At 47.5% G+C, this 23,646-nt stretch overlaps 1 protein-coding gene across 1 annotated transcript; it reads right to left on the bottom strand.

Annotated features, from left to right (window-relative positions):
* Nucleotides 1-949: 949 nt before the first annotated feature.
* AADACL4 (arylacetamide deacetylase like 4) lies at nt 950-22,127 on the bottom strand. The gene is made up of 4 exons (XM_030805849.1): nt 21,960-22,127; nt 16,848-17,064; nt 6,496-6,559; nt 950-2,075 (listed from the first exon to the last, which is right to left on the bottom strand). The coding sequence occupies exons 1-4, from the start codon at nt 22,125-22,127 to the stop codon at nt 1,301-1,303; spliced, it is 1,224 nt and encodes a 407-aa protein (XP_030661709.1). The 3' UTR covers nt 950-1,300.
* Between the last annotated feature and the right edge of the window lie 1,519 nt (nt 22,128-23,646).

The raw sequence follows: 23,646 nt of genomic DNA, 5'->3' as shown, positions 1-23,646 counted from the left end.
AGTTGGGAAAGCCTCCAGCTTCGGCATTTGGGTGGGACTTTAGTGAGACTGACAGCACTGAGGCCCAGGGGTATTATAGGTATATCTAGCAAACATGGGCCCAAGCAAACACTAGTGTGGGTCACCTCCAACATGCAATACAAAGATTCCCTTCCTTTTCTCTGTGAGCAGAGAAATTGGCATGGCTAAGCAATGGCATGGTTCTTTATAAAAGTGAGAATAGTCTAGCATGGTGGCTCAGGCCTGTAATCCCAACACTTTGGGAGGCCAAGGTGGGTGGATCACGAGGTCAGGAGTTTGAGACCAGCCTGGTCAACATGGTAAAACCCCATCTCTACTAAAAAATACAAAAATTAGCCAGTCTTGGTGGTATGCACCTGTAATCCCAGCTACTCAGGAGGCTGAGGCAGGAGAATCGCTTGAACCCGGGAGGCAGAGGTTGCAGTGAGCCGAGATTGTGCCACTGCACTCCAGCCTAGGCGACAGTGAGACTCCGTCTCAAAAAAAAAAAAAAAAAAAAAGTGAGAACAATATACAAGCTCATAGAAGAAAAGAGGCTAGTACCTTACTGCCTTAGAAAATGCAGTTTCTATATTCCAGATGGCATCCAGAGGTTCCCAAGACATCCCTGACTTGGTGAACCTGCCTGTTAGTACCCAGTGGTCTGCTTTTGGAATTCAGATTAGACTTGAGCCCAGGCAAAGCTCACAGTTCCCCAGAGCCCACCCTTTTCTTCTGTTCCTTTCCTCTTGCCTCTTTCCCTGTCTCTCTCTTTCCCACAATCCCCTCTGAGATCTTCATTGTCAAGGGTAGAATTTCATTGCAACAGCATTTCTCAGACCAGCTGAAGCCAATCAAAGTCGAGATTTGACCCAGTGACCTTTGGCCACAGGAACAATTAGATGCCCCCTCCAGCAATGCTTTGTCATCATGGATACAGATTCACCACTGACAGTATGACCAGTTGTTGGCATTTATTCTGCACAGATCTTATATGTTAGGGCTTTGAGAAATTTTTAAAGGCATTTTTTTCTCCTTTTGATATTTATTTCACCTGAATGGGAATGTTAGAGAATGTCGCTAGATCCAGCAATGGACATTGTTAGTGTTGGAAGGAAACAGACACAGTTTGGATTTTCTTGAATACTAAGCAAGACTGTTAGCTTACTTCTCACCCTTCCCAGCTGCCCCAAGCATTGATGTAGCACCTCTTTAGTCAATAAAATAGAACTCACTAAAGCACCCAGTTTCTGGTAGAGTCCATGCTTGCCCCTTCCTCCTCAGGGCCCCAGGGTTACTATCATATGCCCTTTACATAACTGACTACAGCATTCACAGTCTTCAGGGAACATGGGAAAGAGAGAGGCTTCTTATCAAAAAAGATAATGGATCCGTGAAAACCATCCTCCAGGTGGTACCATGTCACGTGGACCCCCTGGTCCTCCAAGCGCTTCTTATAGAGCAAGCTGTCATCACGGAGTATGTCATTCTCACAGCTCACCAGGAAGGCCTCAGGAAGCTGAGCGATGACCTCATCATCTGCTATCAGGGGTGAATTTTCTACATCCAGCATATGTTTGGCTTCTAGATAGGCAGCTTCATTAAAAGGGCCGGGAGACCAGGGTTGGTAGCCTCTGTTCTTAAATTTCTTGGGGATGTTGTCAGGGCTGAGCCACTTCTCGTACTTCCTCCAGACATCTGGGGGTACACAAGTGCCGTTCAAGATGGCATCACGCCAGGAGAGGTCAATGGCCAGATAGTTACACAGATAAGTCACCATGAACTTCCGGGAAAGTAACGGGACATTTTGGTTCTGCTGAAAGGATGGCAACTGCAAACAGAATGCCTGGACAATTGGATAAATCAGAACCTGAGCCCGGATCCGGGGAAGATCCGATCTGCCCACCAAGGCCTGAGTGATGGCGGCCACCACCGCGCCTCCGATGCTTTCCCCACAGACCACAACCCTGGAGGAGTCCACCCCATAGGTTTCCAGGGCCTTCAGGAAGTGAATGGAGGCATTCATGCAGTCTTGGAAAAGGGCAGGGGAATGGTGGTCAGGAAGCTTGCGGTACCTAAAACGAAAACAGGGAGCAACACTAAGCCGGTGTGGACAGTGTTGCTAGGGAGCTGTTTCAACAGAATCCTCAACCCCCTTACAAGACTATATCTGATTAAATCCTCAGAATAACCCTATGAAGTAAGGATTTTATCCCCATTGTCTTCCTATGAGCATGTGAAGAACCTGCCTAGAGCCACACAGGCAAGGATTCTTAACTCCAAACCTGTGCTCTGTCAGCTTCCCGCAAACTCTATACGAGGTGATGCAACTTTGTTTTCATTGAACTATTTGCTTTGGGAGCAAAACAACCAGCAATGGCTGATAAAAAGGCAAATGAAACCACCACCAGTCCCACTGCTTGTCTGTAGAGAAAGGGAGAGAGAACACTAAAGTTAAAGTCAAGGGGAAGTTACTTTCAGGCAGAATTTTTTTTTTTTTAATCAAAAATCTAGGCCGAGCACGGTGACTCACACCTGTAATCCCAGCACTTTGGGAGGCCGAGGCTGGTGGATCACGAGGTCAGGAGATCAAGACCATCCTGGCTAACACGGTGAAACCCCGTCTCTACTAAACAAAATACAAAAAATTAGCCAGGCGTGGTGGTGGGCGCCTGTAGTCCCAGCTACTCAGGAGGCTGAGGCAGGAGAATGGCCTGAACCCGGGAGGCGGAGCTTGCCGTGAGCCTAGATCGCGCCACTGCACTCCAACCTGGGTGACAGAGCGAGACTCGATCTCAAAAACAAAACGAAAAAAAATCAAAAATCTAATTTAAAAGAATTGGCTAGGCATGCATGGTGGCACACACTTGTAGTCTCAGCTACTCAGGAGGCTGAGGCAGGAGGATTGCTTGAGCCCAGAAGGTTGAGGCTGCCGTGAGCTGTGATTATACCACTGCACTCCAGTGTGGGAGGCAAGAGCGGCAGGGAGTGTTCTGAAGGTGTAATGTAGAGACGGAAAGCTAGCCTGGAAACCCACAGCTCAAGCTGCGGAAGACCCAGGTGCCAGTGGCTGGTGAAGAACACTAGGGGGTTGGTCTTAAATATCCTGAGGTTTGGTTTCCAAAGTATGTCCCCTCAAATAAATTCAAGGTCAAAGAAAAGGAACTTTAAAATGAGCTTTTAAAAACAGTAATGAACAAGCTAATTAATGCATAAATTGAGATTAAGATAATAGAAAGGAATGAATAAAAAAATAGAAACAGTTTGGCTTAACTGATTGGAGCAGAGAGTTTATCTAAACAATTGTCCTCTTTTTTTGTTTTTTTTTTTGAGACGGAGTCTCGCTCTCTCACCCAGGCTGGAGTGCAGTGGCGCGATCTCGGCTCACTGCAAGCTCCACCTCCCGGGTTCACGCCATTCTCCTGCCTCAGCCTCTCCGAGTAGCTGGGACTACAGGCGCCCGCCACCACGCCCAGCCAATTTTTTGTATTTTTAGTAGAGATGGGGTTTCACCGTGGTCTCGATCTCCTGACCTCGTGATCCACCCGCCTCGGCCTCCCAAAGTGCTGGGATTACAAGCGTGAGCCACCGCGCCCGGCCAACAATTGTTCTCTTAAATGTTAAGTTGAAGTTGCTGCTAATCGTCTTTTCTGTTCTTACAATCTATCATTGAAAACATCAAGGCCAGGCGGTGGCTCACGCCTGTAATCCCAGCACTTTGGGAGGCCGAGGATTACTTGACCTCAGGAGTTCAAGACCAGCCTGGCCAACATGGTGAAACCCCATCTCTACTACAAATACAAAAATTAGCAGGGTGTGGTGGTGGGAGCCTGTAATCCCAGGCACTTGGGAGGCTGAGACAGGAGAATCACTTGAACCTGGGAGGTGGAAGTTGCAGTGAGTCGAGATCACACCACTGCACTCCAGCCTGGGAGACAGAGTGAGACTCCATCTCAAAAAAAAAAAAAAAGAAAGAAAACAAAAGAAAAAAGAAAAAGAAAAGACAACATCAAAAAGGTATATTCTAATTATCACATTAAATTTGGAAGAAGCTCATAAGGAAAAACAACACCTTAGACTAGTGGCTTTCAACTTAGAATGACAAAATTATTTTTTTCGTTTCGAAGAAAAAAATTATATGAGCCCCGTGGTATAAAATAAACAAATGCAGTCGTTCTGGTTTTGCCCAAGGGTAAGGAACATAAGCCCTCACTCTTTCTCCTTCTTCTTTGACCTCCATAGCTGCCTCTAAGGCATCACAGGGAACCCTAGGGTTCAAAAGAGCCAGTTTGAAAACACTGCCTTCTATTAGACCTTGAATTTTGTTTCCTTTAAAAGTTAATTTAACGCCTCATCTTTCAAAATAGAGTTTGATTGATTGTAGCATAATGTAGTGCCCATCTAGGAAACAATTATCGCCCAATAATCTTATTGCCCATTTCCTCGATGGTCAATACATTGATAAATCTATCAATGTTATCAAAGTAGGTTCCCATTTAAGCTCAGGCAAAACACATGCTTCTTAGAGGGTCCTTGCAGGGAGGTGGCCCCTGCACCTGGTAGCAGAGAGTACAAACCTCAGCTTTCATTTTCCCATTTCTAGAAATGAATACTCCTCACCAAATGTTGAATATATGACTCCAATATGATGAAGGGGATAACAAATATTAGGCAGTTTCTAGTGGCAAAATCTCTGACCTGCCAAAAAGAGGAAGAAATTCTCCTGTGCCTCCCTGCACTTCTCTCTTGCTCACTGTGATAAACTGAATGTGTGTGTCCCCCTAAAATTCCCATGCTGAAATCCTACACTGCAATGTAAGGGTATTAGGAAGTGGGGCCTTAGGAAAGTGATCAGGTCACGGGGGTGGAGCCCTCGTGAATGGAATTAGTGCCCTTATGAAGGAAGCTTTAGAGAGCTCTCTGGCTTCTCTTTCTGCCATGCTAGGATACAAGGAGAAGCTGGCAGTCTACAGCCTGGAAAAGGGTCTTCACCAGAGCCAGACCATGCTGACACCCTGATCCTGGACTTCTAGCCTCCAAAACTGTGAGAAATCAAAGTGTTGTTTAAGCTGCCCCATCTATGGTAATTTGTTATAGCAGCCCAAACTAAGAAACTCACCCAGAGGTGAAGGCTTTGCAGAGCCAAAGGTCAAAAGACCCATCTTCTCCAAGAGCTCGGGTAGGGAGTCCCATCCAGGCCTTAGACAGCTCCCTCCCTTCAGTGTCTCTCAGGGAGTCTCCTCTCAGCTACTGTCTCCCTGCAGCCTCCTGGAAGCCCTTCTCTGTGCATGCAGCTCCATCAGCCACTCTATCAAAACTGCCCTGGCCCGTGCACCAGGTCTAAGTATCTGGGATAATGGTATCCTAAGCAATTTCCTACAAGGTATTAATGCAGGTGCTTATTGATACCTTTATGTGCTACCTGTTCAAGGGATGTTTTTATTATCACAAAGGCCTTTGGTGACATAGACTGTAATGGTGGAATTCCAGACACAATGGCAAGCTACCTGGGAGGTATGTTGATGAATACTAGAAAGTGCTGGCTTCCTCAATCTCATCAGAGAGGACCAGAGATGTTAAGTGACTTTGTTTAAGTCACACAGCTATTCTGTCTACCAAAGCCTAGGGGCAGCTAAGGTTTGACGAGGTCCATTGTAGAGGTAGAATCTAAAAAGGCAGATTTTAATTTCTTTCACTGGCCTTCTCTAAACTCTTCCCCAGTGATGTGAGATCTCTTGGGCCAAGAACCAGAATCCTAGTGAGTAGCCCCTACTGCCCCCTCCATCCACTCTAAAGATGCCCCCATCTCCCTTTTGTTTTTATAGGATCAAGGTTGTATCTTAAGACACTCTCAACACTAGTTCCTGTAGGACCAGAAGCTTAGTTAGTTTTTAACCATGCAATAAGCACCTGCAGAACCATCACCCCAAACAACAGCCAGAATCTTGCCCATCACCTTCACCAACCCCACCATCATGCCATTTTGCTTCTCCTCCAACTTAATGAATGGTAACCCTTAATCCTGTATCTATCATTTTGTTCTTTCTATGTTACATTGTCTTGTTGTGTCTATGTGTATTCCTCAAAAGTATTCTTTTGGTTTTAACGTTTTTACCTTTGCAAAATGAGTATCAGGCTTTATGTGATTTTTTGAAGATTTTTCACTTAGTTTTATACTACTAAGATTCATTTGCAATATGGTACACCTTTCTAGTTCGTTTATTTAAATGGCTATGGAAAAATCCATAATATCTTCATGGCTATGTAATCTAACAGTTGCTGTGCTGCGGTTTATTCATGCACGCCCCTGTTCGTGGACATGTGGGTTGCTTCCAGGCTTTTGCTCTTTCGAGCACTGCTGCGCCTGTCTCTGTGGATGCGTGTCCAAGAGTTGCCTCTTCGGAGTTAGGGCCTCTTTGATCTACAAATCACCCATGAACTTACCCTATCTCCTCTCACCCCTGTGGAACCTACCAGCTGTCTCCAGCAACTCACCCAATCATCAGAAGTACAGAGTCAGTCTCCCGGGCCAGATAATTGCACAGGCCATGGTAACAATCTGCAAGACAAAAACAGTCAGAGCAGCAGCGCATGAGTAGGACCCAAACCATGTCACCACAGCCCCTAGGAAGAGCCAGCTGACAGTCTTGGTGTGGGGTGTGGCATCCTCTCTGCTTCTGTCCTTGCCTCCTCTGCCTGGGCAGAGCCAACAAGCCAGGCCAAATCATACAACTGTCCCCAACCTCCTGAATTTTGGAGTTCAAATTCACCTTGGGGCTCACTTTCTGAAGCATTTATTTTACGGTGGAGGAAACCAGGGACCTGGAAATCTTAGTGATCTGAAATGGACAAAACCAAGGGAAGTTAGGCATGCCTAACTAGGATATTAATAATAACTACATATTTATGTTGATCAAGAAATAAACAAGGGTTGGACGGGATGTTTCTACTAGTAGAGTGGTGCATATGAAGTTCTGAGAGGCAGCATTAATATGAGTACGTAGAACATACTAGCACAGTGGCAGACACAGAATCACTGCCGAACACACTTCTAATTTAGTCATTCTCAACTTCAGCCATACATAGAGGTACCAGGGAGTTTTTACAAGTCCTCAGGCCCAGGCTAAACCTCAAACCAATTAAATCAGAATCTCTAGGGTGGAAGCTCAGGCATCAGGATTTTCTAAATCATACCAGGTAATTCCAGGGTATGGGGGAGGTTGCTGAAGTAGGTGCATGCTTCATTAATGTTCTTTGAGGGAGGTGACAATGGTTCTGAATGGAGCCAGGGGCACAGAGGGGTCTAAACTGAGTCAGAGCAGTCAGCCCCTAAGTTGAAGTTTCCACACTAGTAGGTCTAAGTCCTGCCTGCACATTGCAGTCATCTGATGAGCTGTTTAAAAATACTGATGCCCTGGCTCACGCCTGTAATCCCAGCACTTTGGGAGGCCGAGGTGGGCGGATCACGAGGTCAGGAGTTTGATACCAAGCTGGCCAATATGGTGAAACCCCGTTTCTACTAAAAATGCAAAAATTAGCCGGGCATGATGGCACATGCCTGTAGTCCCAGCTACTCAGGAGGCTGAGGCAGAAGAATTGCTTGAACCCGGGAGACAGAGGTTGCAGTGAGCCGAGATCACGCCACTGCACTCCAGCCTGGGTGACAGAGCAAGACTCCATCTCAAAAAAGAAATGCTGATGCCTGGGTCCTGCCCACTTAGCCTGGGGTATGATCTGGGTGTGAATATGACTTTAAAATTCCCAGGTGATTTTAAGGCCCAAAGTGAAGACCTCTGCTAGCCACCCCGGGCCAACCTGGGTGTCATCTTCCCGATGTAACCCAGACATTCCTCCTTTCCCAAGCATGTCAGGTCGTCCCTGTTTCAGAGCTTTGCACTTACTGTCCCTTCCACTTAGACTTAACAGGGCCGGGACTAGGGTGAGGTAGGCAAGACATCGCCTTGGGTGCAGAATCAAGGGAGCCCCACAACACTCAGCCATACAGAAAAATAACATTTGGACGCAATTAAGAAATCACAATTAATGCCAAAAAATTGTATGTTGAACAAAATATCAAAATTTTAAATAGGCTTGGCTGGGTGCAGTGGCTCACACCTGTAATCCCAGCACTTTGGGAGGCCAAGGCAAAAGGGTCACTTGAGCCCAGAAGTTTGAGACCAGGCTGGGCAATATAGCAAGACCCCGTCTCTGTAAAAATAATTAGGCCAGGCACAGTGGCTCACTCCTGTAATCCCAACACTTTGGAAGGCCAAGGTGGGGGGATCACTTGACCCCAGTAGTTCAAGACTAGACTGGCAACACAGGGAAACCCTGTCTTTACAAATAACTTAAAAATTAGCCAGGCATGGTGGTACATGCCTGTGGTCCCAGCTACTCAGGAGGCTGAGGCAGGAGGATCACCTGAGCCCAGGAGATTGAGGCTGCAGTGAGCCATAATTGCATCACTACACTCCAGCCTGGACAACAGAGTGAGATCCTGTCTCAAAATAAACAAACAAATACATAAATAATTACCTGGGGGTGATGGTGCATGCATGTGGTCCCAGCTACTTGGGAGGCTGAAGCAGGAGGATCACTTGAACCCAGGAGTTGGAAGCTGCAGTGAGCTGTGATCACGCCACGGCACTCCAGCCTGGGTGACAGAGCAAGACCCTGTCCTTAAAATATATATATGTATATAAACAGGCTTCTACTTTTCACTTGCACACTTGCTCCGCCCTGTTGGGTCCTGCCTGTGTATACATTTTGACATTTTGTTCATCATAATTCTTTTGCATTAATATTTGTTTTTTTAAACATTGCATTAAAATATTACTTATCTTGATGAATGAATGTTTTGGCACCCTCTGAATCTGGAGTCTGAAGCAAGTGCCTCCCTCTAGCCCCGGCCCTCACTTAGAAGACTCTTCTCCGGCTTCCAAAGGGCCAGATCCTCCTCATCCGTTGAGCCTGAGCTCAAATCTGACTTCTCTGATGAGAAGAGCTAAATCGGAATGATGCTGTGAGTCATTCTCCATGCCACCTGTGTTATCATGATCTGCAATAACTTCAGTGTCCAGCTCCCTCAGGTGACTGTCGGGTCCATGAGGCCAGGAACTGGGTTCTGTTCCCATGACAACAGATCCAGCTAGAGAATGTCCATCGTCACTCCCACCACCAGGTGGCAGTACATCCTAATCTTGGGGAAGTTATGTACCAGGAGAAGCCCGCCTTTTCCTGTGGGCAAATTTTTCTCGCATGTGTCCATGCATCGGTCCATACATCCATATCCATTTGTTCATTCGCAAGCTCATCCTTTCATCCACTTATTCCCTCATCCATCCATCTATTTATTCGTGCATTCATTCATTCAATTCAAAAAATGAAAACAACAGGCACTGGGGATCCAGCAACAAACAAAACTTCCTGCACTCTTCATTTTTAGTCGGGGGGGTGCAACTACTAAATAAGGAAACCCGTGAAAGAACAAAATGAGCTCCGACTGTGTCAAGTACCTGAAGAAAATTAGCAAGGATGAAGCCGGGGGTGGAGACCAGGGTGCAGGGCAGGGCAGCAGTCAGCAGGGAGAGTTCTTAGATAAGATGTCCAGGGAGGCTGAGACAGGAATAACACAGGGTGGATACAGGAGAATAGAAAATTCCAGGCCGGGCGCGGTGGCTCACACGTGTAATCCCAGTACTTTGGGAGGCCAAGGCAGGAGGATCACCTGAGGTCAGGAGTTCGATACCAGCTTGGCCAACACGGCGAAACCCCGTCTCTACTAAAAATACAAAAATTATCCGGGTGTGGTGGCATGCGCCTGTAATCCCAGCTACTTGGGAGGCTGAGGCACGATACTCGCTTGAATCCAGGAGGTGGAGGTTGCAGTGAGCTGAGATCGTGCAACTGTGCTCCAGCCTGGGTGACAGAGTAAGACTGTGTTGCGAAAGAAAGAGAGAGAGAGAGAGAGAGAGAGAGAGAAAGAAAGAAAGAGAAAGAGGGAGGCAGGAAGGAAGGAAAGAAGGAAGGAAGGAAAGGAAGGAAGGAAGGAAGGAAGGAAGGAAGGAAGGAAGGAAGAAGGAAGGAAGGAAGGGGAAGGAGGGAGTAAGGAAGGGAGGAGAGGGAGAGGGAAAGAGAGAGAAAGGAAGGAAGAAAGAAAGAAAGAAAGAGAGAGAGAGAGAGAAGGGGAGAAGAGAAGACAAGACAATTCCAGGCAGCAGTTTCACACAATGGGCAAAAGGAAACTTGAAATGGCTGCAGAAGCTAGAGACTGATAAAATCCTGAAAAGTCAGGATGTGGACAAAGCTGGCTAAGACCGACTGGACCCAACATGGCACTGGATTTGACCTGAGTCTCTCCTAGGATCTCCTTCTATGCTCATCAACATACTAAACACACACCCACTAATACCATGGCAGTTCTGGGACACCCATGTTTGGTGTACAAATGGGTGCCACCACAGTTCCGAGAAAACTCCGCCATTTTCCAAGAATTTTCATGAATATTCCACCCCTTGGTTAAAGAAACCTATAAAGGTAGCAGCCCCGATCCTCCTTGCGCGTGTCTCTCTTGAGTCTGCCTGCACTCTTTTCTTGACTATGTGCTTTTCCCTTTGCAATAAATCTCTGTACTTTCACCATTTTCTGACTCGTCCTTGAATTCATTCTCATGATAGTGTCAAGAGCCTGAACACTGGCGAGGGTCAACATCCCACCGGTCTTTGGGGACCTCCCCCAGACCAGCAGTATCATCTTTGTGGCGAGCCAGTCAGGAACATCATCACTCCCATTTTAGAACAACTGGCAGTTGGTAAGTCCCGCTCCAACCTTAGTTTGAGTCCTCTTGTTCTCTGGAATTACTACTTTCTTCCTTGTTTCTTGGCGCTAACTACAGCCTGCCTCCCTGCTGCTCCCTCAGGCTGGAAAACCCAATTCACCCTTGACAAGCAGAGATGAGAAATTTTCAACCTACACAGAGTAGTTTTGGGTTTTGTTTGTTTGTTTGTTTGTTTGTTTGTTTGTTTTTTAAGACAGTCTTTCTCTATCACCCAGGCTGGAGTGCAGTGGTTTGGTCTCAGCTCACTGCAACCTCTGCCTCCCGGGCTCAAACAATCCTCCTGCTTCAGCCTCCTGAGTAGCTGGGACTACAGGCATGTGTCACCATGCCCAGCTAACTTTTGTATTTTTTGTAGAGAAGGGGTGTTTCACCATGTTGCCAGGGCCAGTCTTGAACTCCTGAGCTCAAGCAGTCCACCAGCCTCAACCTCCCAAAGTGCTGGGATTCCAGGCATAAGCTACCATGCCCAGCCTTACACTGAGTAGCTTTGAGGCACCATGGTCCTCCCTAACATGAGGCTAATGAGGGTGGTAGGGTAAAAACCCATACCAGGCAGTGGATGGATGGTTTCCAAGGAGTACTATGACTTTTTCCTGGGAAGGGTCTTCTGTTTTCCCAACGGACCAGCTGTGCCAAGACACTGATGCTAGTTGGGAAATGTGTTCTCCTTGTCTTTCTTTAAACCTTACTGTTGTGATTTTCTCTTCTCATGCTTCTTCCTCACACTTCACCCGAAAGCTTAGTGAACTCTTTAGACACAGCAGGACAGGCCCCTTAGATACTGTTCTCTGGAATGCCAAGTGCTCCCTTCAAGGTCCCTATGTTTTGGCCATACTGAATCATCTCTACTCCCAAGCTTTACCTGGTGGTAAATGTTCAGATGGATATCAGCAAGCTTGCAGGCCCACAGCTTGCCCTTCTCAACCTTCCCATTTCCAAAGCCCCAGGGGCCACGGATGCCTGGGCAACACTGAGACTCCAGGGATGCCTGGATGCCGAGGACAGTAGGGCTCCACGGATGCCTGGACACTGAGGCAGCTAGCCAAGGGAACTGGGATGCCTGTCTCCCTGGCAGGGACATGGAGCTGGCCAATCATAAGGAACATTTCATAAAATGCCAGGACCAGTCCATCCATGAGGGAACCTTACTGTTATTTTCCCCTTCTCTCTCAAGTCATGCCAAGGACAAGCCACGGCCATGGGTAACTTTTCACCTCTGCCAACTCCCCTTTGGGATACATTCTTAAAAACTGGAATAATTTTAAACTTGATGGGCTTAGAAGAAACTCATTTCTTTCTATAACACCATTTGGCCCCAGTATAAGTTGGAAAATAGGGTGCAATGGCCAGAGAATGAAACCCTAAATTTTAATACCATCTTGTGATTAGGTCTTTTTTGTAAATGTCAGGAGAAATGGACTGAAATACCATATATATAGGCCTTCATGGCTCTTTATCAGAACCCTTTATTAGCCAGTCAGTGCCCAACATCAGGAGAAAATTACAGAAATTGGCTTTGGAACTCCAAATGCCTGTTAATCAAATGTTTGATGTAGCTTTTGGGATATTTGATAATAGGGACAGGGCTGAAAAGGCTGAAAAGACCCGACATGGCAAACAATGGGATGAAGAGCAGGCCCAAATGATAGCTGTCATTGTAACTCTGCAACCAGTGCCCCACAAACCCAGGGTCACCCAGAGGGAGGCTTCAGTCATGGGTCAAACAGGCCTAACAACAAACCTGCAGGCAATGGTTACTGCTTCAAGTGTGAAAAGTTGGGACACTGGAGCAATGACCATCCCAGCCAGGGAGCCCACCTAGACCCTGCCCTCATTGCAGGTAGAAGGACCACTGGAAAAGGGACTGTCCTGAGATCTGAAGGGAGAGAAAGACACCCAATGCCGTAATGACCATAACTGGGAACTGAAGAGGCCTGAGGTTCCTGGCAGCTCCCACAAAAATCATGGTCATCACAGCTGAGGAGACTTGGTGACTCTGACGTGGCTGGTAAAAATATTAATTTCGTAATTGACTCAGGGGCCAGTTACTGTCTCCTAAACAGCCACCCTGGGCCCTTATCCTCCAAAAGCTACAGTGTCACAGGTGTCGATGGCACCCCAAAATCAAAGTGCTTTACTTTACCCCTGAGCTGCAGGCTAGGACTATATATAGTATAGTCTATATAGTATATATAGTAACTCATGAGTTGCTAGTTATGCCAGAATGTCCCATTTGTTTGTTGGGATGTGCGAGACCCTGACCCAACAACGGATGAATAACATGCACTGACACAGATATTCTGCTTTTCCAGTCCGGCTGAGCATCTGAGCCGCTTACAGACACCAAGCAAGGTGCTGTAAAGGGTCAGTGGCCATGGCCCTGACCAGCCAGCCAGATTCGTATTTATTCAGTAAAGATTAATTGACAAAGGCTTGAGTCAACACACCTGTGGGTAATTAACCTGGTCGCTCCTACCTCGGAGAGGGCCGTCTTGCCCATGAATGATCAAAGGTTAGTATTAGGACCACATGAGTAAACAAGCTATTTAGATAAACTATTCTCTCTTCCTTTGTACCCACTTTAAGTTATTTACTCAAGATAAGGGTTAGGTTAGGCAAGGGTTAGGTTCAGCCATAACCTTATCCTGAGATTTTAGCGAAAACCTTCAGGCCTTCCAAGAAGGTTTGTGGCTATTGTAACTAAAAGTTTTCCCACCAGCCTGACTGAACCCCCACACAGATGGGACTTCCTAGCCATCCCAATAAATGAAGCCACTTTACCAGGCCCTAGAAAGCCCTCCTTATTGGCAACGCTTGTTGTTTCTAAACCAGTCTCAGAAAAACAGGAGACCCCCACACACACCGAAATAAGGTCTCAAGTAGACCTGCAAGTATGGAACCAAGAAACTCCTGGCAAAGCAATGCTCAGTCAGTGATCATCTTTTTAAAAGACAAAAATAATTCCCCATACAAGGGTCAATATCCTCTCAAATCAGAAGCCGGGCAAGGACTGCAACCTCTAACTGAGAAGTTGTTAAAACGTGGCCTACTGGTTCCAGGTCGATCTCCTTGTAATACTCCTGACCTCCCTGTCCAAAAACCAAACTGTAGTTCAAGACTTACAATGAGACCGTAATTCCCTTACATCCTATAGTGCCAGATCTTCATACCATATTTACCCAAATACTGGGAGACACCAATTTGTTCATGGTATTAGATCTTATGGATGGTTTCTTTTGTTTCTCTTTGCACCTTGACTCTCAGTATTTGTTTGCTTGTGAGTGGACTAATTCTGGAACTACTATTTCCCAGCAGCACACCTGGATAGTACTGCCTCCAGGCTTTGGGGATAGGACTCACGTGTTTGGAAATCCCTTGGCATGAGAATTAAGGGAGCTAGAGCTAGAAAGGGGGGGATACTCTAATATGTGGATGTTATCCTTGTATGCAGTCCCTCTGAGAGGACTCAGAGAAGAATGGCATTCAGGTCCTAAACTTCCTGGGAAAAAGAGGGTATAGGTTCTCTTCATCCAAGGCCCAGATTTCTAAACCTGAAGTAAAGTAAAATATCCAGGACACATCCTAAGCCCAGGGAACCAGACCTTGTCCATCAAATGAAAGGAGGCAATCTTGAAGGTAGGACCTCCACAAACAAAGAAGCAACTTAGAACTTTCCTGGGTGTGCCAAGGTTTTACAGGATTTGGATCCCAGGATTTGCGCTCATTACTAAGCCATTGTACGAGGCCCTAACAGGACCAGAGCATAAACCACTCAGAAGGGTTTGTGCGATAATAAACCATACCTGTTGTTCTTATATCAACAATTCAGGATTAGCTGAACGGCATGTTCAAAGTTTTACCAACAGGCTATCTGGCTGCATAATTTCAATAACCTCACTGCTGAAACCACGTGGGACTCCATCCAGGGATACCTACCAAGTGTGACATGAGTCCTACCTTTCCTGGGACCTCTAAAAGCTGTCTTATTACTTCTGATCTTGGCTACTTTCTTGTTTAATCTCTTTGTAAAGTTTATGTCTTCTATTAGGTTGGCACAAATGTTTTTCGCCTTTTATGGCAAAAACCGCAATTACTTTCACACCAACCTAATAGATTGCAACAGTTCCATGTCAAAAGGATGGCCCTGCAGGATTCCAACCAATCCCTGCCTCAGATTCAGATCCTCCTGATGACCCACCCTTGGGACCCATAGGCTAGGAACCCAGAGATTTCCAAGCCTACACTAGGCGGGACCAACACCCATAATCAGCAGAAAGCAGATACTGAAGACTGACCTCCCCCATCATCAACCCCTAAGTACAAGAGATGGAAATCTCTGAGGGGAAAAAAATGAGATAGGAATTATACAGAGTGGTCGCAGAAGAATAGAAAATTCCAGGCAACAGTTTCACATGACTAGCAAAAGGAAACTGTTGAAATAGCTGCAGAAGCTGATAAAACCCTGAAAAGCCAGGGTGTGGACCAAGCTGGCTAAGACCGACTGGATCCAACATGGCACTGGATTGGACCTGGGTTTCTCCTAGGACCTCCTTATGTGTTCATTAACATATTAAACACACACACACCAGAGCCAGGACAGTTATGGGGACATCATATTTGGTGTACAAATGGGTGGCACCACAGTTCCAAGAAAACATCACCTTTTTCCAAGAACTTTCATGATTAGCCCACCCCTTGGTTAAAGAAATGCATGAAGGTAGTGTTTCTTTGCGCCTGTCTCTCTTGAGTCCGTCCCACTCCCTTTCCTTGAGTGTGTGCTTTTCCCTTTGCAACAAATCTCTGTATTTTCACTATTTTCTGACTTGTCCTTGAATTCATTCTCACAATGGTTTCAAGAGCAGGGACACCAGCTGGAGGTCCCACTGGCCTTTGGGGACATCCCCCAGCCCACTGGTATTAAGACCACTCTGGGGAGGGACAGTTGAGATACAACTGAAAGAACCAAGCGTAGTCAGCCATGCAATGTCAGGGGTGGAAAGGGTATCTTTTGAGGCTGAGGAAACAGCAGGTGGAGAATGGTGGTGAGAAGTTGCTGAAGTGTCTGCAGCAGATACACGCATATCGGGACTGCAGCTGAGTGAACGGGTAAGGGACACCACAGGTGACCTGGGCAAGGCTGTGGGAGGAGTCTGGGTTTCATGGAAGGGCACAGGAAAGATTTAAGTGCAGGACTGACAAGCTCTGACTTGTATTTTTAAAAGATCCCTCTGGAAGGCTGGGCGTGGTGGCTCATGCCTGTAATCCCAGCACTTTGGGAGGCCGAGGCGGGTGGATCATGAGGTCAGGAGATCGAGACCATGGTGAAACCCCGTCTCTACTAAAAATACACAAAAAAAAAATTAGCCGGTCACAGTGGCGGGCACCTGTAGTCCTAGCTGCTTGGGAGGCTGAGGCAGGAGAACGGCGTGAACCCGAGAGGCGCAGCTTGCAGTGAGCAGAGATAGTGCCACTGCACTCTAGCCTGGGCGACAGAGCGAGACTCCGTCTCAAAAAAAAAAAAATCCCTCTAGCTGCTGGGTGGGGACCAGATATGAGTGGCGAGAGGTGAACCAGGGAGACCCGTCGCTGGGAGGCTGGGGTGCAAGGGGGCAGGCAAGCAAGGATGGGGTCTTGGGTCATGATGATACTGCAGAGCTAGAGGGAAATACATGGGTTTAGGATCATTGTAAATGAGACAGGGCAGGCCAATGACTATGAGTAGAAAGGGGAGAGAGGAGTCCACAGCCTCTGTGACGGCCCCACCATGACACTGCTGTCCCCATCTTGACTGAGACCATCATATTGTAGAAAAGAAAATGATTCCCATGTCGGCTGCCACACTATCTACTGACCTGAGCCCAAAGCCCTTAGTCTGGGCTATTAATGCTATAAAAATCTCCAACAACTGATTCCTTTAAGCTACTGTAGAAGGGTTCTTGTGGGAGGCATGAGCTAGGCTATGCATGCAGATGAGGCCCTTCCTCTACAAAGCCACAGGGAAGCCCCTTACCCAGGCTCCCAAATACTGTGCCCCCTCCATGGTAGAAGATGATGCCTCGCCGGGGTCTGGAGGATGCTGCCTTGGGCTGGAACAGCCTCACGGGTATCGTCCCAAAACGCAGGTCAGTAACCACAAGTTCAGGGTCCTTTTTAATTCTCACGCTATCATGTAAAAAACGAATAAATTTGGGCATGGAGCAAATTCCCAGCTTCTCAAATATATTCCCCTGTTGGAGGTAATAAAAGAAAGCCAGACGTTAGGAGAGGTTAGAATCTGGATGGTAGATTCCCCGACACTTAGAATTGTTAGGATGTTTTCATAGTTTCTCACCTGCCTCCTGTAGGTACAGGGGGCTCTTCAGGAATCCATGGGCTCTGGATTGTGTCCAGGTAGAGGACTGGGTTTTCCAACTTATCTCCCCAAAGGCTCTTGATTGAATAATGATGTGAATTTGCCAAAGGGTAGCCTAGCTTGGGGCTGACTGGGAAGAAGCCACTGACAGAAAAGCCAACTGTTGGCCAGGCACAGTGGCTCACGCCTGTAATCCCAGCACTTTGGGAGGCCGAGGCGGACGGATCATGAGGTCAAGAGACCAAGACCATTCTGGCCGACATAGTGAAACTCCATCTCTACTAAAATTACAAAAATTAGTTGGGCATGGTGGCGGGCACCTGTAGTCCCAGCTACTCGGGAGGCTGAGGCAGGAGAATCACTTGAACCTGGGAGTCAGAGGTTGCAGTGAGCCGAGATAGTGCCACTGCACTCCAGCCTGGCAACAGAGAGAGACTCCCTCTCGGGGAAAAAAAAAAAAGAAAAGCCAATTGGCCAAGGCAACTGGCCAGCAACTTCCCTCTCTATAGCTCTGTGCTGGACTCTCCCCAGCCTGGGATGCAAAGATAGTTCCTCACCTGTATCAATACATCATTCTTCTGTGTTAGGAAGGATTCCTAACTGTGTCCGTGTTCAACGACAAAGAGCAATGTGATCAATTAGGGATGTCTGTTGTGGGCTCAAGTCAAGGGAGTAATGTGTTTTTAAACTAATATGGTCACTCTACTTATAAACAATTCAACATCTGAATATTTCATGAAATATAGTTACAAGGTGTCATATTTCATGTACATTTCAGCGATTCTGGATAATCTCTTCCACAGACCTCACATTTGGAGTGTGTCTTTGTCATAAGGAAAACAGCCAGGAATGATAAGAATGACAAGAACAAGAACAGCTGATACTTATTAGACATTTACAATGTGCCAGTACTGGCCCAAGTGGCTTGGATCATTAACTTAATTAAACTTCTCAGCAACCTTTCTAAGTCAGGCACAATTATCAGCTCCATTTTACAAATCAGGAAATTAAGACATGCCAAGGTCAAGTTCCTTGCCCAGGGTTGTTCAACGAGTAAGATGCACAATTTGTGTTCTCAACTGCTAACCAAGAAAGAGCTTGGGTTTTGGAGTCAAGCCTATCCAAGCTCAAGTCTGAACCCAAACTCCAATGAACTGAAAAGCCTTGGGCATCACTGTCTCTGAGCTTCAATTTCCCTTGTTTACAAAATGAGACGCATGGTGTGTATGGTCCAAGGATGAGGTGTGAAGATGGGATGTGACCACCTACATAGAGTGTCTCCCCAGTGGGTCCTGGCCAGTGTGAGCCCCACCCTTTCTCTTGCTTGCACCCACTGGGTCTTGTCTGAGGTCCCACGGACTACCCCAATCGGTTCCCTCCATGAAGAGGTCCTCCTAAAGGAACTCCAAACAAAATAATGATTTCCCTGCTTCAGTTGGAAGAGAACGAGTTGATCTGCAAGGTGGAGGTCACCTGCTTTTCCCATCAACTGACCCACATCTGAAAACCCCAGGCCTCTATGTTGTACCAGCATGGATCTTCACCTGCTCAGCTGTGAGCTCCCTAAGTCGTGGCACCTGTTGTCGGGGTAGGCTGGCCCCAGCCCTAATCTCCCCAGCTGTCTGCCCTGTTTGCCCACACACTGTGGGCTTTTCCATGCCTCCCTTTGTTTCCTGGGAGCCTTTCTTACCTGTTCAGCAGGTGGTTGGACACCAAACTGACTTTCATATCCAGGCTCAAGAGTCATGTTCACGTGGGGCCACCCTCCTCCCTCTCATAGTAATGGCCACTGCCTTCTTGGAGGCCCTCAGTACCGTGTCGCCCAGGTTGGAGTGCAGTGGCGCATTCTCAGCTCACTGCAACCTCTGCCTCTAAAGATTTCTTTAGAACTCCTCTGGGGCTTTACTGTGTGGATATGATCACGCATGTTTGTTCCTACCACCAAACCAAATGCTTCTCACGAGCAAAGGTCTCAGCACCTTCCCCTCTGTCTCCAGCATCTAGAACAGGAAATGTCTGTTTAGGGGATTTTGAACAATGCAGTGTGATGTTAAACCTCCATAGGCATCACACTACCTCGGAAGGTTTAACATCACACCGCACTGTGTGATGGCCACTAGCTATGCCACGAAGTTACATTGTTTCGGTTTTGGTTTGGTTTTCCAATTCTGAGTCCACATTTTCTATAGCCGGTAACTTAGGACAGGGGCAGAGAGGAAAACTGATTATTAAGATTATGCATGAGAGCATCGAGATTTTAAAAATATCTGAGGTCCAGTGGCCGGGCATGGTGGCTCACACCTGTAATCCCAGCACTTTGGGAGGCCAAGGCAGGAGGATTGCTTGAATCCAGGAGTTTAAGATCAGCCTTGGCAACGTAGCAAGACCCCATCTGTACAAAATATCAAAAAATTAGCCAGGCATGATGTGATGGTGCACACCTGTGGTCCAAGCTACATGGGAGGCTGAGGTGGGAGGATCACTTGAGTCCAGGAGGTGGAGGTTGCAGTAAGCCGTGTTCATGCCACTGCACACCAGCCTGGGTGACCGAGTGAGATCCTGTCTCAGAAAAAAAAAAAAAAATCCTCACTTTTCAGAGAAGAAAATAAAGGCACAAAAACACGAGTCCACAAAACAAGTAAGTGAGGGCTTCAGGGCCCAGAGGGTGGTCTGATACCAAAACAAAGCTCTTGATTTTCTAGCCATAGCCTCTTTTTAGCTTTTTCCTTGTCCTCGCTAAACTTCTTGTTCCTGTGTTGTCTATCTGTCCTCTGGAACCGAATGAACATTCACTACTGCATGTCTCCATCCTCATCATCATCACCCCATGATGGGCAGTGTGCCCCGGGAGGCCCCAGTGCTGGAGGGATCGAGAGAGGACGCCACAAGCTGAATCCACCCTTTCAGTGCCTGCAGACCCATCTCAGAGTCTCCTGTGAGCAGCCCGTAGCAGCTGTCATCAGTAGATGCTTAGCTTGTGGGCTACTTTTGAGGAGAAACACTGACAGAAAAATCTCCATTTCTCTGGGCCACCTGAACATCTTAGGCCCTCGTTTTAAATCCTGGGGCTCTAACCCAACCAGTAACTCCATATGGATTGCAGCCACTGGCTTGAGACTGCCTAATTCCAGGCTGATTGCATTCTCCAAATGAGAGAGACAAGAGCCCTTCCTACATCTTTGCCCTGTCTCCTTGCGTCAGTGGCATTGATGCCATTGCACACTGAACTTGTCTGTGTTTCTAAAAGTGATCTTTTAGAGAATGTTTTTGTAACCCATGGGGAACACTTCCAGCAGCACAGAAATGTATTTTATGAATTCACTAAACATGTCTAAACATATTAACCCTCCCAGATGAGGAAACTGAGACACAGAGAGGTTAAGTAAACGGTTCAGGACCACACAGAAAGTGAGTGACAGAGCTGGGACACACACTCAGGCAGTCCGGCTGCTGTCTCTGTTCCTTATTCCTAAGCCCTGCTGTCAGTTAAGCGTGGCCTCCTCATCCTCCTCCACAGCTGCCCTGGAATCAGTAGGAGCTGTTTGGCTTCTATAAGGTCTCCACCCAGGGTTGGGACATTGGGGTTAACTCAGGTTGCCTGCCACAAACAAGATGTCAAACCATTGCTTCGAAATCCACTGCAACTCTGGGTTCATGCTGGTCCACCCCAAACCCCCAATCCCCAAGCCCTGCTCAGAGCCTGGCTGGCATGCCCACTCAGAAATGCTGGGTAAATTCATGTATGATTACATCAACAAAAGTAAGCACCTACCAGATACCAGGCTCTGTGAGTGGGACTGGGCTTACAGAGATGAATAAGTAAAAAAACACCTGTGAGGCTAGGTGCAGTGGCTCACACCTGCAATCCCTACACTTTGGGAGGCCAAGGCGGGCAGAGTGCTTGAGCCCAGGAGTTCTAGACCAGACTGGGCAATATAGCGAAACCCTGTCTCTACCAAAAGTACAAAAATTAGCCGGGCATGGTGGTGCGCACCTGTAGTCCCAGCTACTTGGGAGGCTGAGATGGAAAGGATCACTTGAGCCCAGGAGGTTGAGGCTGCACTGAGCCATGATTGCACCACTGCACTCCAGCCTGGGCAACAGAGCAAGACCCTGTCTCAAAAAAGTAAAATAAAATAGAAACAACCTGTAGGTAAGTCAGTGCACCGAGGGTGAAAGTGTGTGCGGCTGAAGGAGGTGCAGGGGCTGTCAGGCCACAAGCCCGGGGAAGGCAGGAACTGGATCTGAAATTGTTTTTGAATTCTCAGAAAAGAGCCCAGTGATTGGCACTCAGTAAATGTTTGATGCTAAAGGAAGAAAAGAAGGGAGTTAGAGAGAGCAGGAGAGAGGAAGGAAGAAAGGAACCAAAAGAGGGAGGAAAGGAAGGAAGGAAGGAAGGAAGGAAGGGAGGAAGGAAGGAAGAGAGGGAGGGAGGGAGAGAATGAGGGAAGGAGGAAGGAGAGAGGGAAGGAGGGAAGGAAAGAAGGAAAAAAGGAAGGAAGGGAGGGAGAGAAGGAGGGAAGGAAGGGAGGGAGAGAAGGAGGGAAGGAAGGGAGGGAGGAAGAAAGGCAGGCAGGCTGTGGGAAGGGGGAAGGAACGGAGGGAGGGAAGAGAGGCAAACAGAATAGCAGATACAGAAGAGACAAGTCTATCTTGAGGGAGTCTGAAGAGAGAGAGACACAAGGGAAGTGAAAGAGGGAAAAGAGGGTAAGGTACTGAGAACAAGAGAAGAAGCCCCCAGGTTACAACGTGGCCTGAAAGTAAACTCACCAAAGTGACCAGGTAGAGGAATATGCAATGCAGGAATCTCAACTTGGCGGGATGCTGCAAGGTAGCAGGAATATCCGTGGTGAGGCAGTGCTCAAAGACAGCCCAGACAAAGACCCCCAGGAAAAAGACGGGCAATACCAAGAGTAGCACTAGCCATGGGACAGCCATGTTCCTGGGGCCTCGAGGAGCTGCTGCCCTGAGGAGCTTGCCTGAGAGCTTATGTGAAGAGGACCTGGCCGGGTTAAACCCTCCACCTCCTCCACCTCACTCTCTCTAGGCTAAGCCTGACACCTGACACAGTGGCCTGACCCGACTCCTCAGGGTAAGCACAAAAGGGCCAATGGGAGCTGGAGGAACCTGTTTCGCTAAGGAATGTGGGGACCCAGAAAAATCAATACTGCCCATCATGGGGAGTCTTGGAAGGTGAGCTTCCCAAAGATCTTCAGGAAGATCAGCCTCAAATGGGCATCTCGGCTCCTGGGAACCCTAGAAAGAGATATCACGTGGGTTATATAGGCCTCCAGGGCCTGACCTTTCAACTGTAAGATAGGAGACTTCGCCGGGCGCGGTGGCTCACGCCTGTAATCCCAGCACTTTGGGAGGCCGAGACGGGAGGATCACGAGGTCAGGAGATCGAGACCATCCTGGCTAACATGGTGAAACCCCGTCTCTACTAAAAATACAAAAAATTAGTTGGGCGCGGTGGCAGGCGCCTGTAGTCCCAGCTACTCAGGAGGCTGAGGCAGGAGAATGGCGTAAACCCGGGAGGAGGAGCTTGCAGTGAGCTGAGATCACACCACTGCACTCTGGCCTGGGAGAAAGAGAAAGACTCCATCTCAAAAAAAAAAAAAAGATAGGAGACTTCACCAGCTTTCCTTGTCAGAGTGTGTTTAGGGTGAGCACAGCACATCTCACCCCAGCTCCCTAGCTAGCTGCCCTAACCCCAGTTTTGTTTTGTTTTTTGAAACAAGGTCTCACTCTGTCACCGCCTATGCACCCTCTGGGCCTCTGGCCAGACCAGGGCAAAGATTGGCGTGTTTACTGGTAGTAATAATCTTCCAGGGTCGTGGGGCGGGAGAGAGGAATGCCATTGCCAAAACTGGGCTTTATCCAGCCTCATATTCCGCCTCTAAAAATGATGCCAAGGGCTGGTTTGGGGACAATTTTTATCCACGTTACGTTCTTCTAAGAGATAAAGAAATGATTGGAACCATTTTGGGAAATAGGCTTTGAGCCTGAAAATTTTAGAAATTTTAATTTTGGCTGAGCACGTTGGTAATCCCACCTGTAATCTCAGCACTTTGGGAGGCCGAGGTGTGAAGATCACTTGAGGCCAGGAGTTCAAGACTAGCCTGGCCAACATGGTGAAACCCCGTTTCTACCAAAAATACAAAAATTAGCCGGGCATGGTGGCACACGCCTGTAATCCCAGCTACTCAGGAGGCTGAGGCTGGAGAATTGCTTGAACCTGGGAGCTGGAGGTTGCAGTGAGCTGAGATCGCACTACTGCACTCTAGCCTGGGCAACAGAACGAGACTCTGTCTCAAAAAAAAAAAAAGGATAATATAGAAATTATACATACAAGAAAATACCACTACCCCTAGGGCTTAAATAGAGCACCCAAGAAAGACCCCATTTCCACCCACAGGGCTGAGACCCAGCTCTTGTTGGAAAGGACATACTGTGA

The sequence above is a fragment of the Nomascus leucogenys genome, chromosome 24 (genome assembly GCF_006542625.1).
Source record: "Nomascus leucogenys isolate Asia chromosome 24, Asia_NLE_v1, whole genome shotgun sequence".
NCBI classification, from domain to species: domain Eukaryota; kingdom Metazoa; phylum Chordata; class Mammalia; order Primates; family Hylobatidae; genus Nomascus; species Nomascus leucogenys.
This window is presented reverse-complemented; position numbering and strand designations above follow the sequence as displayed.